General features: G+C 46.0%; 1 protein-coding gene and 2 long non-coding RNA genes across 4 annotated transcripts; 1 reads left to right on the top strand and 2 right to left on the bottom strand.

The window, feature by feature from the left end:
• Positions 1–236: 236 nt before the first annotated feature.
• LOC132470500 (charged multivesicular body protein 4b-like) lies at positions 237–9,354 on the bottom strand. Of its 2 annotated transcripts, none has more exons than XM_060069171.1 (5): positions 9,006–9,354; positions 4,741–4,918; positions 3,491–3,605; positions 1,964–2,090; positions 237–1,174 (listed from the first exon to the last, which is right to left on the bottom strand). In XM_060069171.1, the coding sequence occupies exons 1-5, from the start codon at positions 9,187–9,189 to the stop codon at positions 1,113–1,115; spliced, it is 666 nt and encodes a 221-aa protein (XP_059925154.1). In that variant the 5' UTR covers positions 9,190–9,354; the 3' UTR covers positions 237–1,112. The 2 variants fall into 2 exon arrangements, with proteins under 2 accessions (XP_059925154.1, XP_059925153.1); XM_060069170.1 differs by having other exon boundaries at positions 237–1,177.
• On the bottom strand, positions 1,192–1,935 carry LOC132470503 (uncharacterized). The gene is made up of 3 exons (XR_009528655.1): positions 1,754–1,935; positions 1,520–1,653; positions 1,192–1,452 (listed from the first exon to the last, which is right to left on the bottom strand). It is a non-coding gene; the product is annotated as an uncharacterized LOC132470503 (long non-coding RNA).
• Positions 9,355–10,010: 656 nt separating the features above from the next.
• LOC132470502 (uncharacterized) lies at positions 10,011–15,733 on the top strand. The gene is made up of 3 exons (XR_009528654.1): positions 10,011–11,170; positions 11,245–11,293; positions 13,330–15,733. It is a non-coding gene; the product is annotated as an uncharacterized LOC132470502 (long non-coding RNA).
• The last annotated feature ends 1,105 nt before the right edge of the window (positions 15,734–16,838 follow it).

Genomic DNA, 16,838 nt, shown 5'->3' on the forward strand with positions numbered 1-16,838 from the left:
GCCCCCGAAGTATTTCTGCCTAGGGCCACAGCACTCTCAAATCGCCACTGCGCGCACACACACACACACACACACGTCTATACAATGTAATGAGGTTCCCAAAGTGATTAGGCAGCAGAACCAGTTTACCTCACCTCCAGGAACGGTCCGGAAGGCCCACGGTTCTACGGTCCGGAAGGCCCCCCCCCCCCCCCCCCAAGCGTTAGGAAACAAAATCAAATGTCTCAACAAGGAAGGACAATAACTGCTGGGGCTTTTATTGAGATTCTTCCTACAAGGCCCAAGGACACTTGAGGAGTCAACATAGCTGAGAAAACACACGCACGCACACACTCACAGCTCTGTGTCAAGGACCCTCCCCTTAATGTGTGAGCTCCCTAACCCAGGTCCTCCTTTCATTCTAATGTTTCTGCATAGCAGGTTGGACAGCAAACGATGATGAAAAAATCAAGTTGATCAAGAAAAGTGTCTTTTTATATATGAGAAAAACCAGGTAGACAGTAAGTGACAGAAGAGCAGTCAGGGTGGAAGCTCTGTACGCCCGACTGCCCCCGGCGCCCAGAGATGACATCACAGGAAGCAGCGGAATGGCATGTAGTCGTGACGTCGTCTTTTTCTGGACTTGGATTACTGCCCCCCACCCCCCCCCCCATGGGAATATATAATTTCTTCTCACTCCACCCCCCAAAAAAACAAGGCCATGTACCAAGCCCCCCCCCCCCCGCCTCCTCAAGAATGCACTCCAACCTAACTAGGACACTTTTTTAACGAGATTTATTATAAATAAAATAAAAGGTCTTACAGTACCTCCAGAGCAACGGGAAGCCCTTAGAATAAGTGCACACTCGGTGGATTAAGGGGACGACTAAGTGTGCATCTGGATTAGGGAACAACTCTCAGGGGATTATTTTCAAGATGGCCGCCGAGGGCACGAGTGCAGCCTGGAGGGTTTGATAGTCGGGGGGCAGTGGAGGGGGAGGAGCCAGCCAGCGGCGCGGCCCACGGTCCCCTCCCCTCCACCAGAGTTTGGCAGCAGAGGGCAGCAGAGAGACAGACAGGGAGGGGCCTGTGGCGGCTCGCGGCGCGGGCTAGCCTAGCTTAGGTAGCCTAGCTTAGTTAGCCGCCCAGGCCTCAAGGTCGGCCATGTCGTCTTCGTCCTCCTCCTTCTTCTTGGCTGCTGGACACACACACACACACACACACACACACACACACACACACACACACACACACACACACACACACACACACACACACACACACACACACACACACACACACACACACACACACACACACACACACACACACACACACACACACAGGTTGGTCAGGACCGTACCACTCAGGTCAGGCTGTACAGCAAGTGTGTGGAGGGTAGTAGGGAGGCAGTGAGGGGTACCTGGTCTAGAGGTAGGGAGGGGTACCTGGTCTAGAGGCAGTGAGGGGTACCTGGTCTGGAGGGGAGGGAGGCAGTGAGGGGTACCTGGTCTGGAGGTAGGGAGGCAGTGAGGGGTACCTGGTCTAGAGGCAGTGAGGGGTACCTGGTCTAGAGGCAGTGAGGGGTACCTGGTCTAGAGGCAGTGAGGGGTACCTGGTCTGGAGGGGAGGGAGGCAGTGAGGGGTACCTGGTCTAGAGGCAGTGAGGGGTACCTGGTCTGGAGGGGAGGGAGGCAGTGAGGGGTACCTGGTCTGGAGATAGGGAGGCAGTGAGGGGTACCTGGTCTGGAGATAGGGAGGCGGTGAGGGGTACCTGGTCTAGAGGCAGTGAGGGGTACCTGGTCTAGAGGCAGTGAGGGGTACCTGGTCTAGAGGCAGTGAGGCAGTGAGGGGTACCTGGTCTGGAGGGGAGGGAGGCAGTGAGGGGTACCTGGTCTGGAGGGGAGGGAGGCAGTGAGGGGTACCTGGTCTAGAGGCAGTGAGGGGTACCTGGTCTGGAGGGGAGGGAGGCAGTGAGGGGTACCTGGTCTGGAGGGGAGGGAGGTAGAGGGCACGCTTGGCAGCGGGACGTCGTCCGTGTCGGCGATCTCCAGAAGGTTCTTGTCCAGCTCTTCCTGTTCCAGCTCCTCTAGCTCAGCCATCAGGTCGTCCTGAGCACAGTGGAGACACCTGTCATCTACTGTCCTCCAGTGGAGACACCTGTCATCTACTGTCCTCCAGTGGAGACACCTGTCATCTACTGTCCTCCAGTGGAGACACCTGTCATCTACTGTCCTCCAGTGGAGACCACCTGTCATCTACTGTCCTCCAGTGGAGACACCTGTCATCTACTGTCCTCCAGTGGAGACCACCTGTCATCGACTGTCCTCCAGTAGAGACCACCTGTCATCTACTGTCCTCCAGTAGAGACCACCTGTCATCTACTGTCCTCCAGTGGAGACACCTGTCATCTACTGTCCTCCAGTGGAGACACCTGTCATCTACTGTCCTCCAGTGGAGACCACCTGTCATCTACTGTCCTCCAGTGGAGACACCTGTCATCTACTGTCCTCCAGTGGAGACCACCTGTCATCGACTGTCCTCCAGTAGAGACCACCTGTCATCTACTGTCCTCCAGTGGAGACCACCTGTCATCTACTGTCCTCCAGTAGAGACCACCTGTCATCTACTGTCCTCCAGTGGAGACCACCTGTCATCTACTGTCCTCCAGTAGAGACCACCTGTCATCTACTGTCCTCCAGTAGAGACCACCTGTCATCTACTGTCCTCCAGTAGAGACCACCTGTCATCTACTGTCCTCCAGTAGAGACCACCTGTCATCTACTGTCCTCCAGTGGAGACCACCTGTCATGTACTGTCCTCCAGTGGAGACCACCTGTCATGTACTGTCCTCCAGTGGAGACCACCTGTCATCTACTGTCCTCCAGTGGAGACCACCTGTCATGTACTGTCCTCCATTAGAATCCATCTGTCATCTACTGTCCTCCAGTAGAAGCTATGCGAGGCAACCATTATCTGATCTACTTTCATCAACAGTAATATCATTTTACACACTGTATATCTATCTACAAACAGTATATATTAACCATTATATTCCATCATAATCTGCTGAAACCAATTCTAATGTAAATAATTAATTATTAATGATTAAGTAATTAATCATCATCGGCCATTGCAACCTAGGATTATCGACTGTATTCAGACTGCTGAACTGCATTGATTGAGCTGCAGTGGTCTTTTAATTGGGGAATAATAAGCAGTAATTGACTGCGATGTGATGTATAATCTCAGTGTAATCTGATGTGTAATCTCAGTCTAATGTGATGCATAATCTCAGTGTAATCCGACGGATAATCTCAGTGTAATCGGATGTATAATCACAGTGTAATCTGATGCATAATCACAGTGTCATCTGATGCATAATCACAGTGTAATCTGATGCATAATCTGATGCATAATCTCAGTGTAATCGGATGTATAATCTCAGTGTAATGTGATGCATAATCTCAGTGTAATGTGATGCATAATCTCAGTGTACGCCCCCCCCCACCTCGTCAAAGTCGTCCCCGATGCCCACGGGTCTTGAGATGGCGTCCGAGATCTCCTGGGCCACCTCCTGCTGCTCTGTGATGTCAGACATGAGGTCGTCCACCTTGTCTATGTCCCTACACACAAAGACACACAAACACACAAAAACACACACATTGGAAAATCAACGCCGGTGTGCATTCACATTCGGATTTGCATTGAGTAATCTCTACATAGATCTTCTGTCAATATCTCATCAAGGAGTGGACAAAAAGCACCACGCGCAGGCACGCGCGCACACATAGGAATGTTTATGTCACCCCCTGGTGGTTAACAGGGAAACTGCCTGCCACTCACTTCTTACGTGCATTTTGAAGTGTGTATTGTCATTAGTGTGTATCCTGCATGTTTATGTGTCTTTCATGTTTATGTGCATCTTCATGTCTGTGTTTGCTAGTATCCTTCATGTTTATGTGTCTTTAATTTTTATGTGTATTTTTTCAAGTCTGTGTTTGTGTGTAAACTACATGTTTATGTGCGTCTTTTTCATGCCTGTGTTATGTGTGTCCTATTTCCATGTGTGTGTTGTGTGTATCTTACATATTTTATGTGTTATTCCATGTGTGTTTGTGTCTTACATGTTTATGTGTATTTTCATGTGTGTGTATCTTACATGTGTATTTCCATGTGAGTGTGCTTGGGTATCTTACATGTCCGTGTGTATCTCTACGTGTGCATTTTCTTTTATGAGTGTGCCTGAGTGTGCCTGTGTGTGTGTGTGTGTGTGTGTGTGTGTGTGTGTGTGTGTGTGTGTGTGTGTGTGTGTGTGTGTGTGTGTGTGTGTGTGTGTGTGTGTGTGTGTGTGTGTGTGTGTCCACATGGTTGTATCCATGTTTGCATGTGTGTGTCGGTGTGTGTATCATCCATGTCTATCTCCACGTGTGTATATCAAAGTGTGTGTGTATCTGCGTGTGTGTATCCATTTGTGTGTGCCTCTTACATGTTTAGGTGCCTCTCTGCTTGTGTTATTCCATGTGTGAGTGTGTCTTACATGTTGATGTGTATCTCCACAAATATATTTCCATGCGTGTGTGTGTATCTTACATGTTTTCTTGTGTATTTCCTTGCATGTTTGCCTGTATCTTACATGTTTTCGTGTGTATTTCCTTGCGTGTGTGTGTATCTTACATGTTTTCGTGTGTATTTCCTTGCGTGTGTGTGTATCTTACATGTTTTCGTGTGTATTTCCTTGCGTGTGTGTGTGTATCTTACATGTTTTCGTGCGCGGCCTTCATGGCCTTGGCGGCGAAGCCCATGTTCTTGAGGACCTCGGTGTTGGTGTTGGCGTTCTCCAGGGCCTCCCGCTGGAACTCGATGGTGGACAGCGTGCCGTCGATCTGCGCCAGCTGCTTCTCGTAGCGCTTCTTCCTCTTCAGCGCCTGCAGGGCGGCTGGGGAGCGAGGGACCAGGGGAAAGATGGGCTCCTGGTCAGCTTAACATCATGTGTTTAAAGCACGCCCCCAACCAAGACCGCCGCTAATGTATCGCTGGTTAAAGGTGACATACTATACCACCAGGTGTGAGTGTGATTAGCCGTTACTAGCCGTTTAGAAAATCGGCGTCTTCTGACATCACCAGTGGGCGTGTCCACTGTCAACCTAAATCTATGACATGGAGATGGGAAAGGTTTGCTACAGTCCACTGGGTAGGCTGGTAGACTGATCTATCCAGCACACATCTAGGTGGACACGCCCACTTGAGATTTCAGAAGAGGCAGATTTTCCAAATGGCTTGTACCGGCTAATCACACTCACACCTGGTGGTATAATACGTCACCTTTAAGGACGTTCTATAGTGGTTCGCTGAAATGCATCATTCTGATTATTTTTATTCCTGCTGTTTGGTTTCACTTCATGACTGAAGTTTGATCCGTTTTATCATCGTCTTTCATTTGATTGCATCTTGCTATGGCGATTTATACTAAATACATATTTTCACTGGAGGTAATTATACCTCGACGGCACTTGCAGTACACTGTGGACTGCCCAGCAGCGAGCGATTGAATTATGGGTATTGGAGTCCTTTCTGTATTTAGAGCGAGCCATGCATGTGCCTGCCGCCCTGCCAGCCTTATATAGCGGCAGAGCCCGGGTTTAAAATAACCTCCCCTCCCCTGATGGGCCCTCCCCAACACAGGTAGGGGCCCGGGTTCCTGTTGGGGGTTCATAAAGGAAACCCACAAAACACTTTGGATTTTAGTTGTACTGCACCAACCATATATTGTGGTTTCTCCTTCCGCTGACAAACGTACTTATTGTAAGTCGCTTTGGATAGAAGCGTCTGCTAAATGATTATGTAGAAGTTGCTGGGGCTTCCAGCCAGCATCTGGATGAACTGGTTTGGCCGGACGGCAGACTCCCTCTGTATGTTTAAGTGCTGTGGGGAATGCGTTTGTACTGTGAACAGACTAGAGTATCTATCAGGCTGCTCTGTGATAGATGCAGTATGGGCAGTACGAAACAATGATACACGTAGTCCAGAACACTATAGACCCCTACAACACCAAAACACGACACAGCAATACACACAATATCAGCCCTGTCACTGAATGTGTACATTTTATATCTGTCCAACTGAATACGACTTACATTATAACTTGAACTTCAACACGTTTTAATTAAGATTATATAACTAATTCAAATCCAGAACTACATAGCGAGTTATACTAGCGTGTTGTAGCTCCCAGGCCAAGCGCCGTGTCAGGGAGAGGGCACCCCCAGAGGAGCCTAGAGTGTGATTAGGAGAGGAGGTTCAGGGCGGAGGGGGTTTAGTTTCGATCAGATTAAAGACAGATCTGGGTCGGTGTCAGCTGGTTCCATCTGGAGATAGACAATACCGCAGAGTCGGACTGGGGGTCATCACCAACGATCCCCCTGTTCATCTACCCTCCACACTACTCAATACAGGGGATAAACCATGAAGACATCACTCTCACTTCTCCAAGAGCTCACATCTCACATCATTTCTGAGCTCCACACTTCAGTCTTGTGAATTTAAACTCAAATCTCTTTTAAGGTTTGAGTCACGGAACCACGCTCTATTGCTTCGATGTGACTTGGACCACTATGAAGAGTCGAGGACATCGGTGGAAACTGAAGATAATGGAGGGAACCATTAAGTATGCATAATGTCAACCCCTTGCTGAAGGAGTGGTTGGCTGGGGAATACCTCAGAGTGAGCGGGGCCGATATGAGAGGCACACCTGATGAGTCACACCGTAGATCAAATAGAGGGTGTAAAATAAAGAAATGCGTGTTTGTAATGACCAGGCTCAGTGTGAATGAGACAAGACAGCATTAGAGAAGGTGTAGGTGGAGTCAATGCATGCACACACACTCATAACATATCACCTTAAGGGACACACGCACACACAAACAGCAGCAGTGCAATACCTTAAGGAGCAAATATACACATAACCACAACCTCTCTCTCTCTCAGAGCTTGTTAGGTAAATGGTGGGTGAGCGTCTCTATGAGGGATTGTTTGCGTGTGTGCACATGGTTACTGGAAGGAGGACAACAGCAGCAGCTATCCAGGGAGTTAGGGTTCCAGCATAGATCAGAGGAGATCTGTTTCATCCTAATCTGATTACAGCAGGAGGCTTCTGTGTGTTCCTGGAGTGATGCTATTGTTACACAAACCGAGCACAACCACAAACATCGTCCAATAACCGGTCCGGCTCTGACCTGCTTCCACCCTGAAGGCAGGAGGGGTGTTCTTGCTGATCATTGAAGTTTTTTTTCAGCTTTTTAACACCTACTTTCTAAATGTACAGAGAGGCCGCGAGTAGTGTAATGCGAGTCAGGTTGTCAAACCAGTCTAGATCCTCATTTCAGTGGAATTACTCTGAGACGCTTTTTTAATACATTTACTTCGTTGACAGTGTTTATATGCCATAAAAACACTCCATGTTTGACTGGTTAGATAAAAAAGGAAAAAAAGGAAAAAAAGGAAAATGGCCGCTGTGGTATGTGACACGCACGTCTCTACGACAACACTTCATCAGGAAGTCCACAGCCATTGGCTCCTAGCACTGTTTAAGTTGAGCCTACCGTTGCATAATATTAGCCTGGAGTGGATTTATTCAAAGGAGCCCGAGATTGAGAGGAAATGCCGAATAACTGGCTTTATGCATTCACAGAGAAACTCGCTCCCAGAACCATCCCAGTCAAAGACAAGGACACTATACCCCAACCTTCTAGGGCTGAAGGTACACCACGTTCCCCTCCAGAACTCAAAACACACCACCTTTAACTTGTGGGGCCTGGTACATAAACATCCCATGTGACATGTCCCACACATGTGTGAACATCCCTTCACTGGCTCCCTGTCACATTCAGAATTGAATTCAAGGTCTCCCTCCTCACCCACCAGGGCATCCACGGACATGCCCCCCCCCCATCCACGGACATGGTACCAATTCTATAAGTAACCCATCAGGATTGTGTTTTACATCCCCCAGAATCGAACATCACGTCGAGTCTAACCCCCCCCAACACCAGTGGGTTGTGATGAGGCCCTCTGGAACAGAACAGATGGTGAGCTAACATGGTTAGCTCCTTGTGTGGAAGGCTCGTGAGGACTACAGTAGGCAGGCCCTGGGTTTGACAAACACCAGCTGGTTTATGGTGTGAGGGTGGTAAATATACAAGGCTACGAGAGCGCATCATATCAGAGGTCCAATGTTCTACATGTTGTCTACATTGGAATATTTACTCTTAACTTTGCCTTCTTATTATTGCAGTTGAATGTTTCTTTAATGGGATTCCTGCCTCTGTTTTGAAGGAATAATAAAACTCTCCTTGTTTTACACAAAAGAATGTTTGAAGACTTGATAGAAAAAGTATATCACCTCTAGGAGTGTAAATATTTTGTTCTGGTTCTTCTGAATATTGGACAATTTTTCCCCATGTAGCACTACTTTTTGCAGTTCTGGTTACATTGTAAATGACTTAAAAAGACCACGTCCGTATGTGACCCAGAAGCAGAGCCATACATGACAGGGGCCACTGTCAGGGTGGGGGTGCTATGGTCTGGGTGGAGGGGCTATGGTCTGGGTGGAGGGGCTATGGTCAGGGTGGAGGGGCTATGGTCAGGGTGGAGGGGCTATGGACGGTCTGGGTGGAGGCGCCAGCTCACCGCTCTGAAGGCGTGGCCTCCTTCTCTTGCTCCATAATCGTCATGCTGTCAAAATGATTGCATAACTACCCAGTCAATAACGGCTATGACTTCGAATGTAAAACACAATTATTCTGTAACAAGTCAACAACTATTAAATATAAGTCATTCGTCCGGTGATCACCGGGTTAACCTCCGGTGTGTGTCGAACGAGCCGCAGCGGCCGTCCTCTCCCTCTCAGGTGACCCGTGTGTAACTTCCTTGTTCTCTTCCTCCAGGCCACCAAACTTGTTGTCAGCTCTTCTTCCTATAAATCCCCTTCAGCTGAGGATACATGCAGTCAGGACACACGTTCTCACCTCGTTTGTTCTTCGTGCCGTTCTTCTTCGCCGTCATCAGCTCTATGTCGATTTTCTTTTCTAAAAAGTCCTGTTTCTTCGCCAACATCTCCTCCGTCTCCCGGAGTTTATGGATCGCCTCCTGGGCTGTGGGAGGCTTTCCACCCTTGCCCGAGGTTCCGAATAACTTTCCAAATATCGACATTTTTCCGTTGTAGCTCTGCTGAAATTACGAATATGAGTGAATGCCGACTATTAGCATTCGGGGACGCCGATAAATTAGTGGCCGAATGGTTCTTCTCGCTGCCCGCTCCCAACGACGAGCTGTTGTTGTTTTTGTTTCGTCTTCCGCTTTTCCGGACAGGCCTCGTGACGTCAGTGCGTCACGGGTGTGGGGCGTCACGTCGTGAGTCACGTCGAAAGTGTTATGCGCTGTGGGACAGGACTGCTCAAAGTCCGGACCCAGCCCATCATAACTATACTAAACATTAATAAACATTTAATATTGATGAATAAATTGTTGTTCAATCTGAATATAAGGTGTGGCAGGCCCAGTGAACATGTCGACGTCCTGACATTTTAATAACGATGCAATGCAATAGCGTACAATCCCTTCTCCATCGCCCACTGGGGAAAGTCCGTTGATGTTTTTTTATCACGTGTGTTGAGGCGGAAAATGACATTAACGCTCCTCCTTATCAATAAATAACGCAAACATGCCACTTTATTACATTGTGCAGTGTTGTGTTTCATCGTGGTAACCGTTTATAAATACGTTTATTATATGTACCTTTATTTTGTACCTATATGTTGTATTATACCTATGTATATATATTTATGTCAAGCCAACATATATATATTATACTTCATATATTATGTTTGTATTTGTATTATGTATTTGTAGTAATATAGGAGCTTAATTAAGATGACTTGACGCAGGTATTATATATATATATATATATATATATATATATATATATATATATATAATACTTGACGCAGGTATTATATGTTTAGATGCCACATCCTTCTCCTTACCCATAGAGCAACTTAATTTCCCTCACTCTCTTCACCTCCATCCTCCTCTACCAAATCGTCTAGCTCACTGTCTGCTGAAGGAAAGACCCCGACCAGCACGTAGAATCCAGGATTTATATGAGCCTTTTAACCTGCTTATGATACATAATAACACAGGCTACTTGATGTTAGTTTTGTCTCACGTCCTCAGTAGCACCAGGAGATGAAGAGAAAGCTGCCACTGCTCCTCTCTCTGTGGCTGCTCCTAAAACCAAGGGCCATGTGTCTCATGATGTTAGGCGTTGAAAGATATTTTATTTGTTCAATAGATATATTATTATATGACATTGTAAGTATAATGCTGATTCATTTGTGATATTGATAAATTCATGTTATGCAAAGGAAGCTCCATTCGCGATCGACTGCCTTCAATTCGAACTACTGATATTATCTTAAACCATTCTTAAACCATGTGGATGTCCACAGAAGGAGGGTACAGATACACAGGATTTACTTTCACTCCAGTTCTCTTTATTCTGGTACAAAAGTATCCGACACACAAACGGTGTCAACAGTGGGTCTGAAACTTGATGTAGTAAAAAATGATAGTCACCAAGAGGAACACTAGCTGTGCAGTTGCGATATTGAGCCGCCAGGTGGCGCTAAAACGACACATATGTAAGAAATCCATCAAGTTTGTAGAAATCCATAAGAATGAATTGTATAACTCTTACACCCGCTTGTTGCATACACCATTTTTTAATTGGCAACCAGTGACAACTGAAACAGCCATCACGTTTCAAAGCACAGCCACAGTATACATGGCCGTGAACAGAGAGTTGCTCTGCAAAAAGGTCATCACGGTGCACTGTTCCACCATTGAGGCTTAATCTAAATCAGTGAAATCACACTTATTATTTTAGTTTAATGTAATTTAAGGATGTAATGTAAGATTAAACAACGAGCTGAAATGTATTCGCCGCTACCAAGGCCACCAGAGGGCGCCGAACCTGCTTTGCGTTTTGCTAATTAGCTCACCTGCCGCAGCTCGCGCGCTATGGGCACGCTAATTAGTTAATTTGTTGCGTCTGGTTGGGTTCTGTTCATATGGAACCAGACAGCACGTTGTTGTCCACCACTGTTTGGCAGCGTTATGTCTCCCAGACAAGGTAGGCAGGTAAAGCCAGGTCGTGGGTCATTTTAATTGTGATGTGACTAATTCATCTTGTTCTCCGTTTCACAGGTTACAAAGACTTTTTGAAGTAAAACGGAGCATTTCATATGGAGCTGATGTAAGTAGAAATGTACCTGAATGAAATGTACAGCCCAAGTCTGACCTGCCGCGGTAGACCGTCGGCCAGAAACCATCTCTTGTAGCCCTTTCTGATTGAAATCATGCATCGCTGTACATTTAACTAGAAACAATGACGCTGAATTTTAACTTTAAAACGATTGTCAATCAAATAGTAGACATTGCAGCTCCGCAATGCGTGAGTGTCTAGAGGCGGCACCATTGCATTGACTTGTATGTGGAATATATCCTATTAGCTGATTATGTGGGATGGAAATCCTGGGATTCTGGTTGTTCTAACTATCAATTGAAATGTCCTTTCTAATGCTGCTATCCATTTTGATGGTAGGCTGGTACGAACGACCAGCTTCAGCGAGAACGTGACGTATTTCCCTTGCTCCAGCCTTCCAGTTTGCTATTTGTGTCCGACGAGTTTAAGAAGAGAACTATTTTGGAAAAAAGAAATAATCAAGTGTATAATGGTTGCCAGCCTTTACAGAAACATTAACATTGCAAGCCTTTTACATTGCAATAATATTTTGCCATTTTCGCCAATTTTTATTTCAACAAGTGCTGTCGTGTTTCTGTCGAGCCACGAGGGGTAGTAGCGGGCTAGTCATCATTAGCAACATAGCCTCTTTGGCAAACCAGCTTGAAAACACAACTTTACATTGAATTTCACGCAAAGCAAGACCATAAATTGGTGACCGGATTAAAGCAGCAATAAAATCAAGTGTGTAAGAGGATTTAAAATCGACATTACAACCCCCAACGTGGTACAAATACAAAGAAAATACAGCTCGATCCCCATTGACTATGGGCGCAGCCATCTTGTTTGCTAGTTGTACAGATCTGCTCGCTCTACTTTGCAAGCGACGAGATACTACGACCGAAAGGGGGCGTGCCTCAGTGAAATGCCGCAAGAAAGCTGGGAGATTGGCGACTTTACCACTTCGTGCATCCAAATGGATAGCAGCATTAATGAACGTAACATTTGAGTGTCCATACATTCAAACTTGTCCAATTAATTAAAAGTAACTCACTCTAGTCAAAGAAAAAGTATAACTTTTATTAAAAAGCTGAATTATCTTAAAGGTCCCATGACATGAAATTCTCACTTTATGAGGTTTTCTAACGTAAATATGAGTTCCCCTAGCCTGCTTATGGTCCCCCAATGGCTAAAACTTGCGTTTGGTGTAAAACGAGCACTAGCTGTTCTGCTCGCCTTTGGGGGAGAAAAAAAAAAAAAAAGGAAGGAACTTTGGCTTTGACTCCCTCAAGAACATGAACCACGACATGGAGGAGAAAGGGATTGTTGGCGGCGAATGTCTCCCGCTTGAGCCCCGCTGAGGGACCACCGCTGGAGGCGGAGGTGCCTAAGCGCTGCCCGGCAACAATCCCTTTCTCCTCCTTGTCGCGGTTCAGTCTACTTCACATTGATGTGGACGTGGAAGAACCAGGAACGTCGGAGAACCCAACTCAGTCATTTGAGATTCATAATATCGGCTCACACAGCTTTTGGCTGTGATAATATATATTATATGATAGATATCTATGTAGGCTATATGATAATATTTAGATATAGAGCTCCAGGACTCCCGTGTGTTCTAGAATATTTACAGAACACGGCTAAAGGCTGTGCGCCTCGCCATTGCGATACATCCACTGTAAACAGAGCGCATGGTACCGTGGCTGCAAGCTGCTCAGGGCCACACCCCCACCCTCCTCCTTGACCCGCCTCGCTCCTCCTCATTTGCATTATAGCTACAGACACCAAATCAGCGCATTTGGGGGAAGCTCAATGTGCGAGTGGCTGTAACTCTGCACCACGGCTGAATTTCGGGAACGTCTTTGAATACTGTATTAGTTGCCCACTAATACCTATATTAAAGAATACATAAAATAGCATGTCATGGGACCTTTAAACATTATATACTATTTACACGATCCTCTAAGCCCTTAATTTTAAACCGCTGCCAACTCTGCCCAAATGTGGGGACAATAATTTATAAATTGTGAATCTGCTTCTTGCTCAAGTTCTATCCTGGAGATGAAACTGCAGTTCTGTGAGTATCCCAATTGAACCATGAAGAAGAAACTGCGAACTGTAAGTCATTGGTTTCATTATTATTGGGCACTGCAATGTATTTTGGGTTAACCTGTTTAGTGAACATTGCTTTGAGTAGTGTGGATGTTTTATTGGTGCATGAGCTACTTAAGCGTTTGAGTTGGTACTAATGGTTTCAAGTACAGGTTAGAAGTGTTGTAAAGCGTAATAGAGAATTCTGTGGGTACAACCAAAACATACTTCAGGGTTGGTTGCTGATTTCTTTTGTCTTCTTTCCTGCTACTCTCCTGAGCTCTTCATCTTCATCACATGAGTGTCGCTTTACAGATGAGGGTGTATCTGAGTGAGCAGAGGTGCATGATGGGATACAGGTCTGTCTGAAGTCTACTGGTCTGTAGAAACGACCACTCAGGAGAAACCAAGGATTTGAGAATCTGTTTTGATGTGCGTTTCATGGACTAGAGTATCCTTTAAGATGGGGACAGGGATTCCCAAAGGAGAAACACCAGGGGGAGATGTGAGTGCTCCTCATCTCAACAACTGGAACACTACTTCGTTCTTGCACCAGAGAACCATAGAGCTCATTTCAACATTCTCCTCCATGTATTGTGAAGCCTCAGCGACTGTTTCTCTACCTCCACAGCTGTCAGAGCACAACTCCAGTTCAGAAATGGTCACAGTTGGGGGCCATTCCAAGATGGTTTCTGATTTCACCAGAGCCATCTTCCAGGTCCAGCTGCCCTTCCATCTTGAGGGTTGGCGTGTACAAAACCCTGTACACAGAAAGCTTCTATTTGGTCCAGTTGAGGGCTTGTCAGCCTACTGAGGATAGAGATATTCTACAAGAGTGTTTGACATTGTATTGCTCTGTGGCATCTGGGTTTGACATGAGATGGAAATGGTTCATTTGTCAGCATGACAAGGGTTCGCTCTGGTATTGGAGTTCTGCATAAGTGTGTGACCTGGGTTCTACATGTGTCCTGGGTTCGCTCTGGTGTTGGCGTTCTCCTGGGTTTGCTCTGGTATTGGAGTTCAACGTGCATGTCCTTGGTTCGATCTGGTATTGGAGTTCAACGTGCATGTCCTTGGTTCGATCTGGTATTGGAGTTCAACGTGCATGTCCTTGGTTCGATCTGGTATTGGAGTTCAACGTGCATGTCCTTGGTTCGATCTGGTATTGGAGTTCAACACGCGTGTCCATGGTTCGATCTGGTATTGGAGTTCAACGTGCATGTCCTTGGTTCGATCTGGTATTGGAGTTCAACGTGCATGTCCTTGGTACGACCTGGTATTGGAGTTCAACGCGTGTGGCCAGGGTACGACCTGGCATGGGATTCTACGTGTGTCCTGGGTTCAACCTGGTGTGCGTCCATCTGAGTGACATGGGGTATTGGAATTGTCAACCTAATCTAAATGGATGGATGAGCACCTGGTTTGCTTAAGGACTTGGCCGACGTGAAGAGCCTGGAACGATGCTCCGCAATGATATCCCAACACACTGGACAGGAAGACGGGAGTTGGATTGGAATCAAGTGTAAAGAAAGGATGCGAAAGGCTGGTTTGGATCACTGACTACAAATTAGAACTACACCAATAAGGAACAATGGAGGAAGTATACCAAATGGATTCCACAAGAAGAGTCTGAAGTTGGAAATCGACCTAAATGGATATTCAAGATGACCTTCAGAGCTGTAGTGAGGCGCCTCTTCCTACCTGCTGGATGGACAGCGAGCCCTGTGGACCGTGTCTTGTGTCGTATTGCTTTCAGATGCACATCTTCTCTGACTGAAATATATTGTTTCCTGGCTAGGTGAACCTGGGAGATGGGTTCTGTGAATCAGAAACAATCTTTGAACTATCCTAACTCGGGTCCGCCTCAAGCTGAAGTTGTGCTCTTCTTCAGCTGAGGACGTTTGGAAACCTTCAAGATGTATAGAGGGGAACGTTGCAGTGGGTTCCATGGTTCTCTGATGGAAATCCTTGGTTGTATTCTACTGGCTGAGAGGAAAAACACACGCATCTTTCTCTTGGCGTTTCTTCCTTTTAGAATCCCTGTCGCCATCTTGAAGGATATTCCACTTTATGTAACTGATGTCCTTACGGCTTCGCAAACTTTGGTTTCTCCAGAGGGGCGTGTCTACAGAATTGTATACTTCAGACGGCATTGTATCCTAGAATGAATCTCTGCTTACTCAAACCACACCTCCATTAGTACGGCAACACTATAGCGATGGAGGTGCATAGTCTTTGAGTAACTGGGGAGCAGATAACGGGGATTAGAAAACAATGTCATGTTAAGTCTGTAGATCTTTAAATCATGATTGTTAAATGGGAGTTCAGGAATAGAGTTGATTTAATTATGTGCAGTCCCTTATCTCATAACTTGTACACACTGGGTGCTTAGCAATTTAGAGGTAACACTGAATAGTAGTTATAACCAACAGCAACAAACAGAGCGCCTTAAGGTAAGTCTGTTGGCTGTATTTATGTGAGAAGATCATCGCTGGACTTCAGGATGAAGTCCTCCGCTCAGCTCAAGGTGAGGCGCTGGTTACGTTCCTTACTGCTGGGTTGGTTCCGGCTGGACTGTTTGGATTCCAGTCGGACGGGTTTCCTTCCCGCCGGGAAGGTTCTGAGTGTAGTCCGTTAATTTAGTTTCAAAATGGTTGGCATTGAACATTGTAGTATTGAAAACCTTAAGAACACACTTGGCAGTTAGTTGGATTGATTTAAGTCACCTGAAAGGCAGTACGTTCTAGTTTGGCATTGTTTTGCATTTCTCAAATTCTACCAATTTTTTTCAATAATTGCGCTCCACGTTGACGGACTCTCGATGCGTACAAATCTGCGTCGTATTTGCGGGCGCATTTCTAACCGTCAATGAAGATTTCATCACTTTTCGGCACTTTATGGCATGGGTTCCATATAACCCAGCACCTTAATATGGTTAAGTATAATTTTAGTGTTCTTTGATACTTTAACAGCTTTGGTACATTCTAAATATCTGGTCCATTAATTGTCACAGAAGTTAAACCCTACCAAATTGCATGACGTTAGATTATTACCCTTTTGTGATGGGTTATGAACTGGATAGTATCCAACCGCTAAAATAATGGCTGTGTCCCACATGTTGCAGTAGGAGAAACTTTATAACTGTACACGGTAAATGGTAACGTGTAGTTTGTCTCACGGTGTCTGCCTCCTCCCCAGAGCCGTACCTTCACCCTCTGTCGGAGTCCTCCGCTGCAGGTGGGTCATGTATGTTCAGGTTGGTTTCGAGGGCTGACGCTTTTCTTTAGACTAGTTGACTGCTCTCTTCATTCCCATAACAGGATGCCACTTGTGACAGTCGGTCTTGTGTCTGCAACATTTTCTAGGCTTGAGTTTTAAAATAATAGTTAGATTAATTAAAGAAATTAATGGCATAACTGTTCAGAAAAGTAAAATAAGTTTATTGTTGGGTATGCTAATATAAACC

This window comes from Gadus macrocephalus, chromosome 13, assembly GCF_031168955.1.
Source record: "Gadus macrocephalus chromosome 13, ASM3116895v1".
Classification (NCBI taxonomy): domain Eukaryota; kingdom Metazoa; phylum Chordata; class Actinopteri; order Gadiformes; family Gadidae; genus Gadus; species Gadus macrocephalus.

Excerpts from the sequence above, each read along its gene's own strand:
- LOC132470500 (XM_060069170.1), bottom strand. The coding sequence starts at position 9,189 with ATGTCGATATTTGGAAAGTTATTCGGAACCTCGGGCAAGGGTGGAAAG. Across the intron at positions 3,606-4,740 it reads AAGGCCGCGCACGAAAACAT|GGACATAGACAAGGTGGACG; the intron begins GTAAGATACACA and ends CTTTGTGTGTAG. Across the intron at positions 2,091-3,490 it reads TCGGGGACGACTTTGACGAG|GACGACCTGATGGCTGAGCT; the intron begins GTGGGGGGGGGC and ends CACTGTGCTCAG.